The sequence below is a fragment of the Mya arenaria genome, chromosome 11 (genome assembly GCF_026914265.1).
Source record: "Mya arenaria isolate MELC-2E11 chromosome 11, ASM2691426v1".
NCBI lineage: Eukaryota > Metazoa > Mollusca > Bivalvia > Myida > Myidae > Mya > Mya arenaria.
Window position 1 is genome coordinate 5,263,045 of NC_069132.1, and position 23,348 is coordinate 5,286,392.

General features: G+C 35.6%; 2 protein-coding genes and 1 non-coding gene across 3 annotated transcripts; all 3 read left to right on the forward strand.

Moving 5' to 3' along the window:
• Positions 1 to 969: 969 nt before the first annotated feature.
• Positions 970 to 1,040, forward strand: Trnag-gcc (transfer RNA glycine (anticodon GCC)). The gene has a single exon. It is a non-coding gene; the product is annotated as a tRNA-Gly (tRNA).
• A 1,854-nt stretch (positions 1,041 to 2,894) lies between these two features.
• Positions 2,895 to 13,005, forward strand: LOC128207271 (small nuclear ribonucleoprotein Sm D2). The gene is made up of 3 exons (XM_052910104.1): positions 2,895 to 3,015; positions 11,176 to 11,355; positions 12,419 to 13,005. The coding sequence occupies exons 1-3, from the start codon at positions 3,011 to 3,013 to the stop codon at positions 12,591 to 12,593; spliced, it is 360 nt and encodes a 119-aa protein (XP_052766064.1). The 5' UTR covers positions 2,895 to 3,010; the 3' UTR covers positions 12,594 to 13,005.
• A 5,237-nt stretch (positions 13,006 to 18,242) lies between these two features.
• Positions 18,243 to 21,915, forward strand: LOC128209885 (solute carrier family 46 member 3-like). Its single transcript, XM_052914143.1, has 4 exons — positions 18,243 to 19,777; positions 19,988 to 20,071; positions 20,292 to 20,448; positions 21,197 to 21,915. Exons 1-4 carry the CDS (start codon positions 18,565 to 18,567, stop codon positions 21,252 to 21,254), a joined length of 1,512 nt encoding a protein of 503 aa, XP_052770103.1. The 5' UTR covers positions 18,243 to 18,564; the 3' UTR covers positions 21,255 to 21,915.
• Positions 21,916 to 23,348: the final 1,433 nt, after the last annotated feature.

The following is a 23,348-nucleotide window of genomic DNA, read 5'->3' on the forward strand; positions in this document are numbered from 1 at the left end:
TAGGAAAACCGCAAAAAAAACCGTGCTACTGTTTAAATCGAAAGACACGAAACCTGCTTTTAAAATGATAAATATAAAATAACAATAGTTTTTCAGTTCACTACGTAAAAAGAAAATGAAAATACCTTTCCCCAACCGCCAGCGTGTTGACCTCGATATCCCTAGTCTACTGGACGCTTGCATCTGACCCGTACATGTCATAACCGGGTAATCAGATAATAGACTGGTTCACCGATTTTCTAAGATTATTGTAAGATACATTCTGCGCATTCGTGGTTTATTCTTTTATGTAAAAATATTTAAATAAAACAGAGAAGTTTTCTCAACAACTGTGCATTTATGATATTTTTTCTCTAAAAGAGTTATTAAAAAAAATCTCTGGTTTTAATTTGCCTTATATTTTCAAAGCTTCACATATTAGAAGATTACCAATCTTCTATTGCAAAATCGAACAGGAACCAGTCTAATGGCGAACTGCTTCAGAATTATCCGAGAGCGGACGGTAAGAAACGGCGCATGCGCGATCAAAACAATGAAAACGCCGCATGCGCAAGCCCATTGCACCAGAGACACTTCTAAAACAATCAATATATGCGCCGGGCGCCGATGCGCCCGCGCAATAATTACTATAGAATTGAGTTCCATTACCTTCTTTATGAAGATCAAAAGATAGTACGCGAAAAGGCGAATTGTCGGAAACTGTTTTCCGTCGGAAACGGCTTCTCAACAAGAAGTCCCTTCAGCGCTTTGATTTTTAAAATTAAAAACACTTATATAACACGTGCAACAACATTTGAAAAACATTTTTAGTCATTGGAAGCCGACCATTTTTTGAACAATGATCATAAAATGTCCTTTAGAGACCCACTGAGGATACATTCAAAATAGTGAAAGATACATGAACCACGATTATAAACGCTTAGCATTAGGATAGAATTTATATTTATTGTGTGCTAGCTAAAGTCGTAAGCATCGGTGGTTCAGTGGTAGAATGCTCGCCTGCCACGCGGGCGGCCCGGGTTCGATTCCCGGCCGATGCACATTTTTTCTCTATCAAATTTAACAATTATGTCTGTTTTATGACTTTATCAGAATTTAATTAATTTGCAAGCTCCAAATAACAAAATGTTATTTTTTTTAGTTAAGGTTTTACTAAAAGCAATGGATTTGGTAAGTGAAAATTAAAAAGGCCAAAAATCATGGTAGTGTTGTCATTATTTTGAAAGACTACTGAACATAGTGTACAGATTTGTTTCGCATTTTAATGTTTCGTATAACAGTTTAGGATACTTTTGAATCTTGTCAAATCTCATTTTATGTTTATAACAATTCAATATATTAATCTATAATCAATATATATATATATTGATGAGGTACATGTTTAAGCTGCACTCTCACAGATGGACAACTTTTTTTGTCATGGAACGAGCCAATCTATGTGAAAATGCATGAAAACCATTCATTTAAGACTGCTGACAAAAATAAGTCACAGAGTTTTCTTTTTCAGTTCAAAAATTGCTGTTTTATGCATTTTTCTTAAACCACTAGTAACGCTTTAAGCTATAAAAGCTTAGTTTTCGAACTGAAATACGAAAATCTGCGATCTTATCTTTTGTAAACAGTCTTAAAATTATCACTGGTTTGCAGATATTTACGCAAAAATGTGCTCATTCGAAGACAACATTAAAAAAGTTGTAAATACCGCAAATCCGTGTGAGAGTGCAGCTTTAAAGTATGTGTAAAATATATTTATGGCGCATGAACTGATTTATTATGGCTAGATGGACTAATATGAGCTTCGGTCATCAAGTCCACTGTGATCAGTTGCAAGTATATTGCATGCATTTACCCACGAACTCACAAAACAAAGAATCAAATACTTTTATAGTATGAATAGCTATTGATAATAATTATCCCACATATTTTGCGAACTATTAAACCTTTTATGGAAGCCAATAACGGATTTTAGTTTCATCATGCCATTGGCCGTAATGTTACAGTAAATTTCGATGCCAGATGATCCCATACCATTTTGGTATTTGAAAGGGTACTTTTTAATGATTACAAATATGTTAAATACATGACTTGAAATCAATATTAAAAAAAATGCTACTGTTTGTGTTGTTGTTGTTTTTCAGCTGACATCGTACCTGCAATCACGAAACTTACAATAATACTTGTGGGGGAAACGAATTACTTGATACTTTTTCAGTCTATTTTTTTTTTATTTTTACCTGTTCTTTCCTTACTCATTCAGCTGGAACCAAAATGCTAGGATACCTACATGTTTGTTGTAAAGGCGGCAAAACGGTTTAAAGCTGCACTCTCACAGATTTAACGTTTAGACAACTTTTTTTGTCTTGGAACGAGTCAACTTATGCAAAAAAAGTATGTTAACCAGTCATATAAGACTGCTGACAAAACATTAGATTGCAGATTTTTATGCTTATGTTAAAAAATTGCTGTTTTATGCATTTTTCTTAACCCGTTTTAACCATAAAACATACATTTTGGAACGGAAATATGAAAATCTGCGATCTGATCTTTTGTCAGCAGTCTTTATATCTTTGGTTTGCAGATATTTACGCAAAATAATTTGCTCAATTCAAGAAAAAATATATAAAAAGTTGTAAAAACGGTAAATCTGTGCAGCTTTAAGGTCCAAGACGCTTAGATACGTACATGTACGCTCGTGGTTCGTGCAAAATGAATTCAAACAGTCCGTTTCCTTGTGCATTTAAATAGATAAATAAATAAAATAAAAGCGCTTAAAATTAATAAAGTTTTACGCCAAAGTGTGACTAACTGCGAAAAGCAACGCAGTGATCTGTAACTATGCAATTTGTATATAGTGCAAAGGGAAGAAACCGCTGCGTCGAAATTGATGCCAATGGTGTACCGATGCAAGCCGGAAAATACACGTTTTGTTAATTTGCATTGTTTACGTTTAGCGCTTGCTGAACCTAATTTTTGGGAGCCGAGACAATCGGTTGAAATCTTATCAATAAATATGGCGTAAGTATATATCTAGTTAACCATATGTGATATTTGAACATTTAAGAGGTTCTTAGAATGTATATTTTTCTACATTTATCAGAATATGTTCGGAATATCAGCCCTGTTATAAAGCCGGTAAAACCGGAAGTCGTTTTGAAACTAGTTTTACACTAGTTTTTCGTGTTGTTGTTTATTTGTAGCGTCGAATGACCTTATTAAGAATGACTTTTCAATGCATTTTAAACTTTGATTAATAAACATGAGTTTGATACTCTTATTTTCTTCCAAAATCTTTAACTTAGCATTTTTTTTTATAATTTTCTTCTGATATATCGTGTAAAAAATGACAAGATCATAGAAATTTAAATAGGAATTTACTTAATTATGGTTTCCATAACTTAAATGTTGATATTTATTTTTTTGATGTTTACTACACATTCGACATATCCTAAAAGGTTGTACAACAATTTACTGTATGATTTAAGTACTCCAAACTTCTCTGACTTTCTTGTGCTGTTTTCTAATGGTGTCTATTATTAATGACAAAGACCGCACATTGTGTCAGGGTGAGGATGGCAGATTTGAAGAAATGAAAAGATACAATGAGATCTGATGCTTTTCTTTGAACACTCTACAGACACCAACTTTCCTGGCATTGTAGTCCATATTAACAGCCGCTTCAGAGTCTTTGACGGTTTTTTATTTGGCCACTCTGCGCGTCCATAACCCACTTGTTGTTTTCCTAGCCAAGAATGACAGATCCCAGCCCTAAGTATATTGAGCAGAAAGATAACAGGCACCTGCTAGATGGTTTCAAAATGGCGATGCTTTATTGACAGAAGGCAATCTAAATTAAACTTATTATTTGGGTTTCATCAAACACTTAAGTGTATGTTGGCTGAAATAATTAAAGTGTGACTTTCGTGTTTTAATTTAACGGTGAAGTATTAACCCTTTACTTCATGTAAAGCTAAGCCATTTCAGGCTGCCAGTGTATGGCTTATCAGTTCATATCAGTAGCCCTACTTCATAGGAGATTATTGATATTATTGGAATTTTAACCCTCATGTATTACAAACCTATTTTCTTAGTATTTCTTTTGGTTTAATCAATAAGTCATCAATGTAAAGTTTATAGAGAATTAAATTTCCAATCCAGTCATATAAATTTTATTTTGTTATCTAAATTATTTACGCATGATATTCATAAGTAAACAGAAAAATATGTCAAATTTGATGAAAATTAATGTTTATTGCACTTTTATTTATCAAACATAACACAAAATATTATATAAACAACATATTTTTATAATTCATTTAATGCAACCTGAATTGAAACAAAGATGGACAGAATTAAAAAATAATTCACAACAAAGAAGCATGGTATATTTATATATATGAAACAGAAGAAAAAAAAAGTTGATCAACAGTCACAGTACGTATAACTTTCGGTTATTAAACAATACAATGAACAAATAAAGTTATTATTCAACTACTAAATGAGGCCTGCATGTTGTTGTTTATATCGTTTATTGCATGTCCAGGTATTGTCATTTGGGTTTGATTTTAAAAATCCTCATTTCTCGTATCCCTGTGTGCGTGACGCCGAGGTCCGAATTCGCCATCTCGACGTCGTACTTAAACTAATTTTAATCGAAGCCAGAATGTTCCGATTTGTCAGACAAACACTGAAATATAAATGACATTATTCAGGAATGTTGTTTTAAACTGAAGTTAAAAAGGGCAGAAATTAGATCTACATTGCATTCTTGTGTATTCGAAAACACGTGTTTCAACAGCTGATCGATGTTAAATTGGGTCATGTCAAAGTTTAACAATAGGGATAGTCATTATTTTATAACACATTTGTACTTACTTTCAATTTGTAGAAGCAGATGCGCATTTTTATGACCGGATTAGCGAAACAGAAGTGACACATATGTCCCATATAATGATTTATGGCCTTTGTTTATACAAGCCAGATGATTTTTTGTTTATCCGACATTTTGACACGTTTTCGAACCATGACCTGTGACGTCAGGCGCGTGATCAATAAAACATAGTTGTATTATTGGTAGTTAATTATAACTTGCAGTATTGTGTAAATTTCCACGAGGAAAACAAGAAAGGAATGCCCACAAACCTGCGCAGTCAACGTTTTACGCATCTTTGATACCAGTGACCTTATTTCGTGATTTTCCGAAATTCTTTAAATAGTAACATAGTGTTTTTTTTAGTGCATTGTATTTATCGATGTTTATACTTCATGAATATGAATTTATAGCGAATAAACAAGCATCAGGTATGAAAATAAATGCCCCTACATTACGAATACGTAGGATTACGTATCTATGAAGCTATGGATAAAACGTTAAGATCCGTATCTATGAAGCTATGGATAGATAAGTAAAATTGCGTATCTATGAAGTAAAGGGTTAAGTATTGTGGAGTAATAGTTGAAGAATATATTTTACATTGGTACTGCTCAGTTGACTTGTGGCGTAAGGCAAACAAAATGAATATCCAAATGTTGAAAAAGTTCCCTAAAGGTGCATTATTGTGGCTACTGGCATTGTAGAAGTTTCACATACATTACACTTAACAAGTTAGACCCACTTTCTGTTTCCCTCTGGAGACTTTCGCCATCGCGGCCAACACATTGTATTTATTGACTGTCCACGTTCTGCGGAGTTTGAAATTAAGGCCCTGGGAGGGTGATCAGTTGACTGAAGAATTACGAACGCGGTGTTCTTCGGAGGGGTTAACTCTGCAGATACTTGATAAGACTCTACATGCATGATTAAGTTGTTTTTTTTATTCATTGAAAATTTCAACCAATTATGACAGCTCCTGTAAATTGCTATTATTCTTCATTGCACCTTTTGCATGAAGTGAGCTTACCACAAGAATGCAGTCATATTTCACTATTTGCACATGCATCTTGTAAATGTGTTTTGCGAATGACTGAATACATTGATTAACACATTCACCCGAAAAAGGCTAGGTTACTAATTACAATTTTTTGGAAAATGAGTAGGTCAAACACGCGTTTAAAGTTCACAGTGCATGGTTGACGGTCTTCTTGCCTCATTTTCTGTGGAAAATTCCCTAAGACGTCATAGCTATTTTTAACCACTAATAATAACTTGTATATTCTACATTGTATTGATCATGCACATGACGTAAGAGGTCATGGTTCAGAATCGTGTAAAATGTCGGCTGTTTTATGATGCAATGCAGTTAGTGGCAATTTATCAAAAATTCAATGTTTGCTATTAACAAGTCAAGACAATATTCAATTGGCATTTATAGACACAAATACAAATTTAACGCTGGTAAAAAAGCTTGTACAATTAACAATGTACATAAGCATAAAAACAAATAACTTCTGAACAAGAGTTATTTCTTGCTTATCTGATTAGACACAGAGTTCCGCCGAGAAATCTTAAAATCGGACGATTTTCAACGCCATCGTTCATATTAAACTGGGCGGTAAACCAGCCACTCGGAGGAACTTGTTGGGAATTTAGTGAGGGCATCAGTTTTACCCTCGGAGGAAGTCTGCGATCATCGACTTTATCCCTCAGAGAGAGTGAGGAAAGTGGGTCTAACTCGTTGAGAGTACTGTATTAGAGGAAACGCTTGTGTTAATAATGTCAGAGAAAGTATCATTGTCATTTTTTTTTACAAATGAATTTAATGTTTGCTGTTCGAGAAATAGCTTAACTGTAACCAGTCCACCATGTTTCTTCAAGCATTGTTGTCCAATCAAATGTCTGGATATAAAAATCAGCGCTTGCGATTGGATGACTTATAGACTGGCTATAGAAACGATGAAAGGTTTATTTGCAAGGAGTTGTCTTTCTTTCCCCGACATTTAAAATTGGATAGTGGAGAGAATAAAAAAGTTTGGAATTTCCAATTTTATTTTATTTTTGACGTCAAGTTTGTTTGAGTGGTGGGTTTGTTAAACGAACAATAACAAAACATTGGCCTTAGACTCTTATCAAGTGTCCGCAGAGTTTCACCAAGTTAAACCCTCTGAGAAACGTCATGTTCTTAATTCTTTGGTTGACTGGTATCCCTCCGAGGGCCTTAAATTCAAACTTGAGGAATGTTGACACAGACTTCCCGAAAGTTGAAAAAAGTGGCAGACAAGACATAAAAATCTGTCAGACCCAAACGAAAAGAACAAAAATGAAGTAATAACATTGCTTTATTCATCAATAGCAGCTTATTTCTAAATAAAGGCTTTATTGTATTTTTCTTCATCATCAGTCTGTCAAAATTCAAAAGTTCATATGGATATTCGAAACACTCCTCATCAATATCGGGGTTAAAGTCCTGTTAGCACGGAGAGTGTTAAATCTCCATTTCAAGAGCCTGATGTAAGGACTTTCAAACACACATTATTTACAGAATCCTGTTTTATCTCAGTATCAGACACAGGTAAAAGTTCTGTGGAGAGGTCTTTTATATCCTGCTGGAATCCCTGCTCCGAAACGCTAGAGACTTTTTCATCGTTGGACAGGGTGACAACAACCTGTGATGGCAATGGTGTAGTCTGTTCGATTATACTGTATGCGCAGGCACATCTAGACTCTGCCTAAAAGTACAAAATTTATCATGGTCAGTGGATGTACTGTAAATGACTGGGTATAAGACACACTTTTTTCCCTCATATTTCGATGTAAAAACATGCCTGCGTCTAATAACCAGTAATAAGCTTTTGAACTTTTTTTCTGAGGTTGATTTCAGGCCGAGAGTTTGTTTAGATTTATGTAGAGAGGGATGTTACTCGCGTCAAATCGATCGAGTATATACGGGTTTAAACGGCAGTTGAAGATAGGATACGGTATATCGTAAGACGTTTATAATTTAAAAAAAATATTGGACAATTAATATTATTCAATATTATTTTGAATAAAACAATAATTAAACATGCATATAAAAAAGCAAGGTTGGGCACTGTCAAAATATTTTTGTCAGTTGTACAATAAGGTGTGAAAAATTTGCACTGCCTTAAGACCTGTTTAACATACCAATAGTCAATACTACAAACTGATGCGATAATGGTCTTGTTTTTTTCGTACAATATAAGGTTTTTCAACTTTTTGCATAACTTCGATTTTCATTCTCGACAGGATATCATTTACGATATACTGTCAGAAAGAAATCTTACAAATAGTCATAACAGGTACTTTTCAGTGCCATCCAGAAACAAATTGTCACACTAAGTGCCTATCCTAACATGAAACGTATAAAAATGAAACACATTTTGCATTATCATTGTATGGTTTTAAAGATAACCATCATACTATTGCTGTACTGTTATTTTTGTATATATGAACTGAATAAAATATGTTTAAACTAAAGATAACCATCGCCAATTTTATGAAAAAAATAATTTTTGTCACTGTCAACAAACATGGTGGCCAAGATTGGCAGACGATTTTGGCATTTTTTCTATGCATCCTTTAACCCAAAACATAGATTAAAAGTTTTTCCTCAGATTGTTCACGTTTTTTTTTGCCTGCGTCTAATACTATTATCTTATACCCAGTCATTTATGGTACAAATAAACTATTATCAACATTTTTTTCACAAATAAAATGCCTTTCTGGCCTTCAAAACATGCCAAATATTACATTACAGTGGTGAATTTAGATGACACTTTGATAGCTTATTATGGATTTTTTTTTTTACAGAATAAACTTTTTTTAAATTTATGAAAGTAAAGCTATTTTTTAAAGATAGAAGTAACAATTGCCTACCAACAATGTGTCCATAGCTTTATGTGGATGGAATGTTATATTTCTGGAGGTTTGAGTTTCATCATCGTCATCGCAGGTTGCTCGCTTTTCTGAATCTAAATCTGAATCTGAATGATACATGGTAGAGTCCAATACTGGCTATAGCACCTCGGGGAAGGAGTGCGCTTAATCACTTTTTGTTAATGACGATTTTAGAGTCCACTGAAAGTGTACTATAATGTCACTTAATTTGTTCCAGTCAATAGCTGTTTTTACAAAGAATGAGTTTTTATAAAGTTTTAGCATGAATAGCCACAAAAGACTTGGTGTTGTTGTTCACAGAGTTTTCAACAATGTTTGAATTGACTTAGTTTTCAAATTTTTTAGCCCTTATAGTTCTTTTAGGTCTTTGAGTTTTAAGGATTGGTCAATGTCAATGGCTGATATGTGCCCTTCCACCACCTTGTACAGGAAGATCAATCTCAGGTGTCTGCGTCTCTCCTGGAGGCTCCGTAAGTGAAGGTTTTGCAAGATTTCGGAGACGCAGCCTTCTTGTCTTGATTTGGAGTCGCCTGTGATGAATCGAGCCCCTATGCGTTGTATCAACTTGTATGTCTTTGTCGATAACGAGTCATTTCCTATTTCTTTGCAATTTCACAAAAGAATTCTTTCATGACATTTCGTTTTATAATAATTTTACTTTCAGAGCATTCATCGATTGATAATATTCTCTTTATTTACCAAGTATTTGTAAAATGTTTGAGAAGCCATATTGGATGCGCAAATGACTGATAGTATGTAACATGCGTGACGATTGGTTATTTTACGGTCACTGTGCCGAATTTTTCAGACTTTGTTTACAATAAATATACATGCCAGCTAGTATGTGTATACACGAACAAATTTACCCAAGCAATGCAACTTTATCGTAGATGCAAGCTGGGCACCAACGCATGTGCCGTGAATAATTTCCGGTTGCGCATTGTCCATGTAGGCATATGCGTAACGAAATAAACAAAGATTGTAAATCGTGTGAACGGCTCTGTTGGACGGTACTTTGATTTCCATTTCACCTGTATCGTGATAGATATATTGTTTCTCTTAAGCACACATGTTGAATTGATGATGCAATAGCGGGATAATGCATTTTAGTCTTGAAAATTTCGGTGAAATAAGCGAGTAGTTGGTTTGTTGAGTAACATGTTATAGGAAATTCAGGTATGAAATTGCATGTTTTTTGTTAAAACTGTACATTTTCTTAAAGATTGACACAAACTCTACAAGGAAATTCCAAAAATGTAGAGTTTGGTTAAGATTTGATAAAGTTATGACCTCTTAAACAGGGTCATGTCGGCAAATATATAGAAATTCAGGGTCAAGTCGTCACCCTTGACAAAGATAATAGAATAAAAATAAAAAATAAATAAAAAAATTGCCAGTTATCACAAGTTACAGTTACCACATCATATTCTTACTAAAAAAAAACAGGCGGGGGCGTGGTGTGTCAAAACAAGGCAACGTGTCCCTGTGGTGTGTACCACGTTACGTATTGCGTCACAAATGCTACTTCGGAAGGCAACATTTTGCTTCGAATAAAGACTTTAAACAAAGATAACTTCACTATTTCTTCACCATTTTAAATGAAACATAGCACAGTTTACGCCTCTTACGGAGCCCTGCATGTATTTAACCAGAGTTTGATTGAGAGTTTAGTTTTTTAAAACACTTCTACAAACCTTTTCACAATACAGCCATCTGACGGAGCACTGTCTACACATTATTTTGTTAACAAAATGAAGGCGGGGCTCTTTAAACGGCATAGGCTGCCCTTTAATTCATTAAAAATAAAGTTGTAAAAGAAAAGTTTAATTTAAGTCTTCATTTTAAGCAAAATATTGCCTTCCAATGAAGCATGTATGTCGTAATTTATCACGTGGTATACCCACACTGTAGTATATATATATGAAGAAAAAAATCCTTCGCTCAAAAATAGTGCAAAGTTTCAGAGGTTTTGGGGACTGATTCATTCTAGTTTGATCCCTTATGAAATTGAACTACATGTACAGGCATGGGCATATATGTCTGTTGCACATTTGGTCATCTTTCTTAATGTCATTGTAAAAGAATAAAGGAGCACCATCTGCTTCTGGTACAGGTGTTCTGGGGCTCAATTTCAGGCTCAACCGCAGTCATACATGTATATTATAGATTTTAATATAACCAAATATAAACCGAACTTAAATGACATATATCTTGGAAGATGCAAAATTTAAAGTCGAGATTTTTTATGAATTAATATCGACTTAATATGGTAAGCGCCTGTCAACTCAACAGTCAACACCATGAATATATATATTGGTTTCAAGTGATTATCTGTACAAATCTTTATTCTTGGATATTTCATGGAGTGCTGTATTTTCTTGCAGAAGTCTGATGCAGAAGCCGAAGAGTGAGATGACCCCAGAGGAGTTGTCGCAGCGGGAACAGGAGGAGTTCAACACAGGACCCCTCTCAGTGCTCACCCAGTCAGTTAAAAACAACACACAGGTCCTCATAAACTGCAGGAACAACAAGAAACTGCTTGGCAGAGTGAAGGCCTTTGACAGGTTTGTATTAATATTTTGAACTCTGGACTTGATAATAATTCAGGCATCTGAAATATCTGTGTCAAGTCTGTAACTGATTATTTAACTACCAGTACAAGTAAATGATAATGAAAAGTCAGTGTGGACTGAACGCATCATGATAGAAAGGTTTATTTTTCGGAAAGGTAGTTTATAGTTTTGCAGAATTTGGGAAATTGTCTGACCCATCAGCTAATGCAGTCTGGTTTAATTTGAGTCGGTCAGATAAATCATAATCATATTATATATACATGTAAAGGGCAGATTAACTTACAAGGTTGGTCAGCATGTTTTTTTTTCATTTTAAGGATTATTGCATCAACTCAAATAAAACTTATTAGGCCAGAAATGGGCTGTTGTGCCACTCTTACAAGAGTTGTGGCCCTTGAATTAGTAAAAAAAAAATCACTGACTCACATGTTACATTGTATTGTAGCATCAAGAGTATTTTATCTACACTCATGAAACTTCATCTAGGGTTTTAGCTAGAAGTTATGGATGGGTATGGCACCCTACCGATTTTTGGAAGCACCCTTCTACTTTCATGGAAACCAGCATAGGCACCATGCTGCCTTAATAGAAATAAATGATTGAGAGTGTTAAATATTTCTTTGTTTGAATTGGAAGTTATAAATAGATTATAATTACATGAAAACTTTACATACTGGTGTCGGCAGTTAAAAACTTTTATGACTTCAAATAAACGTCATTCCTAACATTTGTTGTCCAATTTACAATGATCAAGTTCTTCACAGCCAGATTCTATGTGCCCTTTTTCTTGCTTGGCACCCTGTCCCTGTTCTGCAACACCCTGTCCTTTTTAAAACTGGCTAAAACCCTTCTTCATTGCCAATCATCGTTGCCAGCAGTTTTTTTTTATTCAGCGAGGATTGGGAAGGCTTTAAATTCTAAGTTGTAAAACTGGCAGCCAATCGCTATGTCTGTGTTTGCAATGTGTGTTTCAGAAACTGGAACCTAAGTTTGCCATGTGTTTCATGATTGTGACCTCAGTTGTTGTTATCAGAGTTTGCCATGTATGTTTCAGGCACTGTAACATGGTGTTGGAGAATGTGAAGGAGATGTGGACAGAGGTTCCTAAAACTGGGAAGGGTAAGAAAAAATCCAAGCCTGTCAACAAAGATCGCTTCATCTCCAAAATGTTCCTCCGAGGAGATTCTGTCATCCTTGTGCTCCGAAACCCACTCGCTACTGCAAAGTGAACACCTTGAGACAAGTTATTGAGTGAATAATCAAGAGTTTAAGACTTTTATTACTAATTGCAGAGAAGAAATTAAATGTGCTGCATAATTGAGAAAGAAAATATGGACACAGATGCAGATTTTGTGGATGTGTGATAAACGCTATCCGTGCCATCCCACACTTTATCTGCAGTTGTAAAAGTATTGTGGTGTTCAAGTGTACCAAAACAATTTTATCAAATTAACCGCTTAAAATGTGAATACGAACAGAAGTTGGTATTTTAATGTGGACAACTTTTTCATTACATCAATCATGGTAACTTACATCTCATTGCAACTTTTTCATGCATATTGCTTTCATTAGTAATCATGTTCACTTACTGTTAAACATTTTATTGTACTGTAAATACATGTAGAATTATTGTGACAATTATTGTTCTTAGTTATCATTTCACCTTAACACATAATGGCCCTGTTTCCATCTAGTATTGTCAGTGTTTTGCTCTATACTCGATCTCAAGTTATTTCTTATTAGACCCTTCCGCTTTTTACTTGCTTTCGGTTTTTACTTGAGGGAACTATGGGTTTACCCTGCAATATTGCAATAAATATGGGAGCTAGCTTCATAAAACTTTTACATGGTTTGAGGGCAACAAGTAGGTAATGTGGCTCTTAATTTTTGTTTTACAAAGAAGTCTGCTTTATAATGGCAATGAAACTTGTGTCAACCAGTAACAGTTTTTAACTTGATCTTGGCATTACTCATAAAAAAATAATGCTACAATGTAGGTTCACAAAACTTGGTATGAGATCAGACCGCAATACAAACATAAACATAATGTGCAGCATTCAATTTTTGGGTTGGTCAAAAATGTGTATGCCTTGTTATTGAAATATTGTGAATGTGAGTTTGTCTGGAAAAAAACTTGATCCTGATTACAATATCTTGAGAAGTATGCAATCTATGTGAGTAAGGTATTCGGTTTGAGAGCATCTGTTTGAGGACAATACTGCAAAAAATACACTTGAACTGGATCTTAGCACAACTAAAAAAAATGAAACTACGATCGTGTCATGAATGGATCAGTATGATGTCCCATCAATAACTTCTGAAGCCTTGGTCCAATTATCACCAAATTTGACAAGTTTGATAATCAGTTGAGTCATTGAAGAGTTAGCGCCCTTTCATTATAGCAACTATCTCGAATCGGTCTTGTCCTATCAATAACTTAAGAAGCCTTTGTCCAATCATCACCAAATTAGCTCAATATGTTTATGTGCATAATATCTCGGACAACTTCGAAAACCAGCTATGTGGTTTAAGGGCTTTTCCAGTAAAACATATAGCCTACAGGGGAGAAGGCAATTATTTTCTTAGTATATGGGTGGGTGACTTCGCTAGTTAAGACCTCGAAAGGGTAATTTACTTCTGTAGGGTGATGGTATAATTTAGAAGTGCATTACCCCGTGGGTTATATGTTTAAATGGAAAAGCCCACAGTCACTCCTGAGTAATGACACTTGACTTGGCTGAAAATTTACAGTTTTTCGGTCTCTGAATTTTGCTTAACATACAATCAATTATCACCAAACTTGGTGTCCTAAAGATAGGGCAGGTGTATTTGCGACAGCTTTTTTAAGAAACAGATTTAGAGATATAGTTGGTCGTGTCCGTGCTGTATCTTTGTCATGCATGATATGGATTTTGAACTAAATTGCACATGTGATCAATATATATATCGACCACGTGTCGCATGCAAGACCAACGCCCCTACATCTTACTTCATCATTCCCCTCCATTTGAGGTTAACCAACTGGGGTATTGCAAATGATTGTAGTTTACGTTTGCTCTTACGGAATGTAGACGTATTAGTAATTGCATAATCCATTAAACTGGATACACCGGGGATGAGCAAAAATGTCACGTGACCATAAATGCAAACGCCAGTAGTATTTTGGCTCGATTGATCGTCAATCAAGGTAAGTTTCTTATCGATATTTTTGTTATACGCGAGAGTTCGTTCAAATGACATAGCGCAAAAAAGAATGCATTGTTTTGTCTTTCGATCGGTGTATTGGTCACCTTTCATGTTTGCATAGTTTCCGAGAACACTTCGATATAAATTGTGTCCATGAATGCAAACGCACGTAGGTAGTGTTAAAATGTCACATATTTTGATAAATTGCCACATTTTATTAAAATGTTTGTTTTTCAGTTGTTCAATAATTGTTTCTAATTTCTTTATGAATACTTTGTGCGATGCAATATGTACAAAAATGCATTTTCTGAAGTATTTCAAATTTGGCAAACGTACGTAGTCTACCTAAAATGGCAAACGCACGTAGGCATCTTATAATAAGGAGCAAACGAATATTTCGTTAGCCTTTAATTGAAGATATTTATCCGCTTTATTATTAAATATCCATCATAATGAAAGTTATATAAATTTATGATACGTAACAAACATTGACACGATATTATGCGGGAGTGTTGCGGGAAATATGAGTTCTCGAACAAACTCTCATCCGGCCATATCGATGGTATACAGACTTAACCAACTTTAAAATGTATCTCAAACATTTAGAACAGCTGTTGTAATATCACACTTCAGGAACCACACGTTTGATACAAAGAATCGGAGTACAATACAGTACGAGACTGTTTTGATAAACAGAAATGCATTACAGAAGGGAACTATTGGTGTGTGCTGGGAGCGGGCCAGACGCAACGATTCTAAGATGCTTGTAACAGATCGCATGGGGATAAACATAAATAAACCTTTTATTTAACCATTCTTCATGTTGTGATGATAATACTGTCATGATAATTGTTAATGACAGATATTGTGATAATGATAACCATAAAATGATATTGCGATGATACAATGACAATGTATGCTCTACCCGGAACAATGTTTATATCACTGAAAATACTCTGAACTGTATGTATAAGTGCTGTTTTACAGAAAGAAAGACATTATAATGGAATTGTTCTTCATTTATTCTATAACTGTATATCTTAGATTAGTTTTATACATTGAATAAAATGATTGACAATAAAAGCGATCACAGATAATCAGATAAAATCAAAGATAAGTAATCAAATAACATAACGATTAATTAATAAACAATACTTTTGTTATGATCTGCCTGAGATTCTACTTTCTTCCACATCAGATAAGCTGACCTAAAAATTGGCAAGGGCCAAGATAAAACAAATACCCGTATGGAATTCATTTTTTTTTAAATCGTGATCACATTATTCCCTCCCTTGTAGACGAGTGTCGTCTGTAACATCATGGAAACATTGTCTCGTGGCAATTCTAAAAATCAAAATTGATTATATCTCGCTTCAAATGGAGCAATAGAAAAGTTTTCGCGCTCCATTCAAGAAATAAAGCTGTCCTCTTTTTAGAACTATAAATATTTAATCATAACATACATATAATCTGAATCACTGCACGCATTTCCAGGATCATCGCCGCTCGTGTAAGATAGGTTAATGATAATCCCACCCCTCTCGCAGAGTGTTTTGCGGAAACACGGTAAACCCCGCTTCCGCAATACACTCTATGTTCGGGGTGGGATGAACCTTGCACTCTCGGCCATGAAAGATACTTATTATCTAAAATTTGATGTTTTATTTGGTGTGTTTAATAACTTTTGACTGCACAATCTACTTCTATGCCGATAACATTTCCCACATTCAGCGCACTGGTATGATTTCTCGCCAGTATGGCCGTCCACATGAGCCTTCAGGTTTATTTCTCCTCCATTAAAATCCCACACATGTCGCACGTATAACGTGTCGTGCCATCTTCTCCTCGCCAATGCGTGTTCAGATACGTATGTGTGGTGACCTCCTGCATGCATTTCGGGCACATAAACTGCTCATTGAATCCATGTGTGGTGCACCTGTATAAATACATGTATGCCTTTAAAAGTATGCAATTAAAATACTTTTAATTGCAATATTTTGGTATCCTTTAATAAAAACGTCTGAGCTTGTGACTGGTAGATAATTGCTTAATTATAGAATAAAACAAGAATAATATAAGCATTTTTTAATACTAGAATACACTTACATATGGTGCGTCAAGCTCTCCGTGGTGTATAACTGTTTCTAACAGCATGTAATGCATTCCCACAAACGTGGCAAACAAATGACATCACTGAAACAGACACTGTCATTCATTAATTAAGCGCCACTTGATTTACTTCGCAAAATATATTACACACACAAATTGTAGTTTGTTAAAAGAATACGCTTATTAAAATCTTAAAAGATGGCTTATCTAGCTAAGTAAAACGACATAAAGCGTTTCACTTTCCCTTATGCATATGACCGTAAGCATTATGATCATAATAATAATTAAATATAAATTCAAAAATTTACAGCAATAGTTATGGATATAAAAAGAATAAAAAGTTTTAAAAGCATTCGACATATACGATAACTCATTATTATTATTATATAAGATGCCTACGTGCGTTTGTCATTTTAGGTAGACTACGTGCGTTTGCCTTATGAAAATGCCAACGTGCGTTTGCCAAATTTAAATTCTTCAGAAAATGCTTTTGTTTGTACAAATTGCATCGCACAGAATATTCATAAAACAAATAAAAGCCATTATTGAACAACTGAAAGTCAAAACAATTGAAAAAATGTGGCAATTTATCTTAATATGTGACATTTTAACACTACCTACGTGCGTTTGCATTCATGGACACAATTTGTATCGAAGTGTTCTCGGAAACTATGCAGACATGAATGGTGACCAATACACCGATCGAAAGACAAAACAATGCATTCTTTTTTGCGCTATGTCATTTGAACTAACTTTCGCGTATAACAAAAATATCGATAAGAAACTTACCTTGACTGACGATCAATCGAGCCAAAATACTACTGGCGTTTGCATTTATGGTCACGTGACTTTTTTTACTCATCCCCGGTGTGGATAGCATTTCTGGGACATTAATCACTTACTGTGACAGCTATTGTGTATAAATGGTGCATTATCTTGTCAGGTCAAGGTTAGATGTCAAAAATGTCCAGTCAAAATATATCTCGCGTGGTTTAATCTGAGAAAAACAAGTCTGTTTTGCCTTTTTATAAAACACAATCATATCATTTTGATATGACATATCATGATCAAATAATAATCTTCAGGTCATCACGTCGATTGAAAAGAGAAAACAAACCTTATTTATTCCGCCTTCGGCACCAAGTGGTCTGGGTGTCAGCCTACAGAGCAGGAGGTTGTAGGTTCAGACCCCACTGGGGACTTGTTCTGATATGGCTTGTTCCTGATCAAGCAGCTAGTTAAATACGGTGGGTTCCTATGGCACCCGGCATATATGATAGGATTCAGGAGTCAAGTCCAGCGGATTCACAGGTCCATAACTGTGAGGGGCGACATACTACTACTATTATTAATAATAATAATAAACAAACACTTAATTTCTAACTTGACTTGGTTATAATGTTGAATGAGTGACAGTCAAGTGCAGCGCTATCGGTGACCGATATGAGGCAGTCGCTTCATTCTAACATTATCAGTAAAGATGGATACCGTCGGTATTATGATGGATAAATTATTAGGTACATTTGACTGAAATCAAATGTGTAACGCTATGTACAGGGATTTCATGTTTATTCATTGATTTTAATAACGTATTGTATTGTAAAACAATTGATTTACCACTGTTTGGAATCGTTTGCTCAAAAAGGTGAACATTTACTGATTATTTTTATCAATGAGAATGATGAACCAAATTGCGAAAGGCAACAAAGCGATTACTTAATGGGGACACTAAAGATACAGTATTTACACTGGTTTAATCTTCACTACAGTGTCAATTATTAGCGCAGAAAAATTTATATATTAATTGCAATAAACAATGGAAGATAACCTTCACTTACCTCTACTTGTGTTAGTCAACGGAAGAATTGGGCGGTTAAACTGACGCTGAGCACAATAAACAAAATCATGGACACAACCATGAAGAAAGATCCAGATGAAACGTCGCCGTTAATAAAATATGAAATAGGCAATGAACAATATGAGCCTGAAGTGCAGGTGGCGTCCGAGAAAAACCCACCATCGGGATCCTTCCAGAAGTCATCACCGCTTCAACCGCGCGTGACAAGACGTCACTGTCTCGTGTGGCCGGTGGCTTTTTTGTTTATAAGCGCGTATTCCATGTCATTCTTCACGTTTTCTCAGTACGTGTATATCAAACTTCAGAATGAAAACTTTCCGGGAATAAAAGTAAACACAACGACCTCATACTGCGACGTTAATGAAAGTTCCACTAACTTCAAAATTCAACAGGACGTTCAACAAAAGGCAGCGAAGTGGGGTATATACTTGTATCTTGCTGGAGGTTTAACTTCCATCATTGCAAACTTTGTTTTGGGTACATGCACTGATCGCCTTGGGCGGAAATTTTTATTCGTTGTTCCATTTTTCGGAACGATGATTCGGACAGCCTACGCAATAGTGGGAATAAAGTACGACTTTCCGCTGTGGTTGTATGTGCCTGGTTACTTTATTGAAGGATGCACAGGGCAAATGTTCACTATAATACAGATCTCGTATATTTATGTTTCTGACATTACTACTCCAGGCAAACAGCGCTCCCTTGGAATAGTAATCGTTGAACTAGCTCTCGGACTGGCAGGCACGTTCCCTCCTCTAGTTTGCGGCTACATCTTGAAGGTTACAGACTCTTTTCTACTTCCGTTTTATATATCGTTGGGAATTCTAGGATTTGCACTCCTTCTTGTGATAGCTTTACCAGAAACGTATCCAAAGGAGGTACGATCGCAGCGAACGTATTCTTCAAGACTTGAGAACCTTAAAGATTCATATGACTTATTTGTAAGCAAAGAGAACTCTGGAAAACGTTGGATGTACATCATCACTTTGGCAGTTTTCTCCCTGACTACGTATGACGTATTTGGAAGAGTCGCAGTTGAAGGCCTGTACCTTCTGAACTACCCGTTCTGCTGGGGTCCCAGCCAGCTCGGGGTGTTCACCGCACTGAGAACTGGTTGCCAACAGATCGTTGGAATGGCCATGATTAAGGTGCTCCACCTCTGTTTTAACGATGAACTCATTGCCGTGATCGGCTGTCTCTCGTACGGAGCCTCCTTTGTGCTTCAGGCCTTTGCAACAAATGATCTCATGATGTACCTTGGTGAGTTTTATATACATACTACGAAATGTTTTAATTTTCGCATGTTGTATGTGTTTAGCATACCATTATTGCTGGTGATACATGCAAATTTGGATTTTTGCTTACTTAAAACGTTTTATATTGTTATTTGCCACTATTGCTGCATGTGTGACTGAGTGTATTCAGTGTGGACTGCCTGTGTTACTGATGTGTTTGTGTGTTGCATTTCAGTGGCGGTGATTGGTGTATGCGGGTTGCTCACCATCCCGATGATCCGCTCCATAATGTCCCAGATGACGTCCCCGCATAAACAAGGTCTGAACCAACTATGATACCTTTCTGTATGAAGTTGTACACAGGCTCAGTTTTACACTGTACACTGTTGTATATGCGCAACTGAAAAAAAAACAACAACATATATTGATGGTGAAGGTATATCCTTGTCCGTATAAAATGCTGTATATGCCAGAAAATAACAATATAAACGATATTTATGGAAATCAATTAGGTTTAAAATGAGATTCCATACTGCCAGGAGCTGTGTACGGAGCTATCGGCGCTGCAGAGACCTTCGTGAACTTACTGGGGGCCGTGACGTCACAGTCCGTGTATATCGCCACTATCAAGGTCATGCGAGGATTCACATTTCTCGTCTTTGCAGCCTTTAACGTCATCAGCCTGCTCCTTATGATGTAAGCTTATATGATTATCATATTCGGTTAACATGGTTTTGTACTACATGCATGCGTTACTTATCTTTTTAAAGGTGCATTCACACTAAAGATATGACAGATCATCGACGTCCATCAACTGCTAGTGGCTAGTTTGTTGTCCTGAATTATAAAAAAGTAGTTGACCTTTGTCTGTCAGTCGTTAGTAAGCCTGAATTATTTTAGCATTCTGGTCGAGCAGATGTGTTCGCTGCGACAATGCAGTTGTTTCAGTGTGTGGAACGTAGCTATATTAAAGACAAACCTCAAAATATATTCCCAGGACATGCAATTGTTAGCAAACCTTTCTTGAATAGTTATTGCTAATCGTAGAGCAGCCGTCGACCAGTTGCCAACGATCGACCATAAAAACCGATGCATTTTTTCGATAAGTTTTTGTTCAAAGTTCCGTCGTCGTTGGTCGCAGCTCTGTTCGGATTGCCACAATTCAGAGATCGGTTGCAAGACGAGTATGATCGTAGACAATATATTTTGGTATTGCTTCCAAAATGTTAAATCCAATTTCGAGGTCATATACGTACATGTTTCAACTCGTATACTTTTCATTTTGACGATGCAATGTGTTAGAATATCAGAGTTAACTTAAATCGTGTGTTCACCTACATGTAGTTCTTGCAACGCACACATTGTCCGTATCTGACATGTATAAATTGTTTCCATTGATACGCGCTTTCCTCATATCTTTACAATTTGTATACGTCTTTTTCAGAGTGTTTGTGATCGGGAGCCGAGGTTCGAAACTTAAGTACCACCAATCTAGCGATTGACTCTAAACTAAAAAGACGTATGTTTGGTATCAGTAAAAGGCAAACTTAATCACTTTTATGACTACAATGTTTCGTCGATATAACATTATACGATTAGACAGTTTTAATGAATAAAGGATTATTGAGTCAACTATTTTACTTTAGTTGTTCATGAAGTGAGATATAGTGCAGTCTTACACTGAAACAGACACTTTTATGTTTAAAATATGCCTATAGAGTATATAAAATGATATTTAATTGTAGTTTCTCAGAAAAGCGCGCCAAATTTCATGCAAACAAAATGCCATTTCGAAAATGACGTCTTTGAAATTTTATCCCAGCCCAGCGCACGCTGACGTTTGACGGAGTTGAGAGCTGGCTAAAATTTCAATTTTGTGATTTTTGTTTTGCTCACCGTTTGAAAATATCATTTTGATAGTTTTTCGCATAAATATTTACATTAAAGCTCGTCTAGTGTATTTGCATTTCCAAAAAATCCTTTTCATGAAGTTGTATCATTTCATCAGTACTCTAACACATTCAAATTATGTATGCCCCTATTTCGACAACAAAAGTCATTTCGCATTATATATATATGTGGGGTAATTTAATTTTATTTAATACCAACATCTTTTCAAAGTTGAAGGATAGTAGGTTTTGCAAAATTATTCGATTGCTGTCTTTTTTCTATACAACATAAAAATATTTTAGTACATGTATATTTATATATATTCTTGATAAATTATGTAAATATGATATATGTTGAAAATAAATGAGATTTTTTTATGTTATTGACTAGTTAAAAGTGTTGTGTTATGGGCTGGTTGTTAATAGTTTCAAGTAAAACATTCTCCTGATTTGTTGATTTTAAAATCATTCGGGGTCTACAACAGGGAGCTAAGGGCATGACCAACCTCCCAACAAAGTTTGAGGTAATCGGACAAAGTATTTCTGTACAAGATCAATGAGATCTTGACCTTTGGCCTGCTGACTTCAAAACAATAACCGGCATCTTCAGACCATGACCAACCTCCCGGCCCGTGGTCAAACACATTGAATCATATACTTGGTGGTTGCAGTTTTGTGCAGGCCGATGTCAATTTTAAACTTAAAATTACCAAAGTGTGTAGGCATGTTTGTTAGAAACTTTGTCTTTCATATTTATTTGTCTTAAAGTGTTAAAACTAACACTTGTTACTGAATGTTAAGTTTTAAAATACCTTAATAGTCTTGGTTCAAACGAGACCGCTACACTTGATGGCAAAATCAACCAATCAAACAACAACAAAGCCGTACTTAAGTGACCAATTGCGTTGTGAACACTAATAAAACTTGTGGACTTCAAAGACGATATTTGAGCAAATATCAACATTTGCTGAAGGGTTCCATACGGAATGCAGTTAGGGCCATCGCCTATGAATGTGCTGATCTGAAACGCGATACTCGATAGTACGATGATGAAAACGCAAAATCACGAAACTACGATGGTGAAAACGCAACAGTACGATGATGAAAACGCGACAGTACGATAACGAAACGCGACAATACGATGATGATAATGCTATAAACTATCGTGTTTTCACCATCGTACTTTCGCGTTTTCACCATCGTGGTTTCGCGTTTTTATCATCGTACTGTCTTGTTTTCATCATCGTATTATCGCGTTTTTATCATCGTCTTGTCGTGTTTTCATCATCGCACTATCGCGTTTTCATCATCGTACTGTTATGTTTTCATCATCGTACTATCGCCTTCCGGTGCGCATGCGCATAGAAAAAAACGTCGGTTTCAGGGGTGCTTGTATTAAGTCATTGAATCATGTTTTCAACTGTAGCTTTTATCACAAGCCACTTTTATCGAATGGTGCACAGGACAAATTTTCACTATAATACAAATATCGTATAATTATGTTTCTGACAATGACCAACCCGGGTAAACAGCGCTCACTCGGAAAAGTCATTGTGGAACTAGCGTTTGGACTGGGGGTACATTTTCGACTCTATATTCTGGAAAATACGGACTCTTTTCTACTTCCGTTTTTTATATCGTTGGTAATTCTAGAATTTACGTTCCATCTTGTGATAGCATTGCCGGAAACATATTCAAATGAGATTC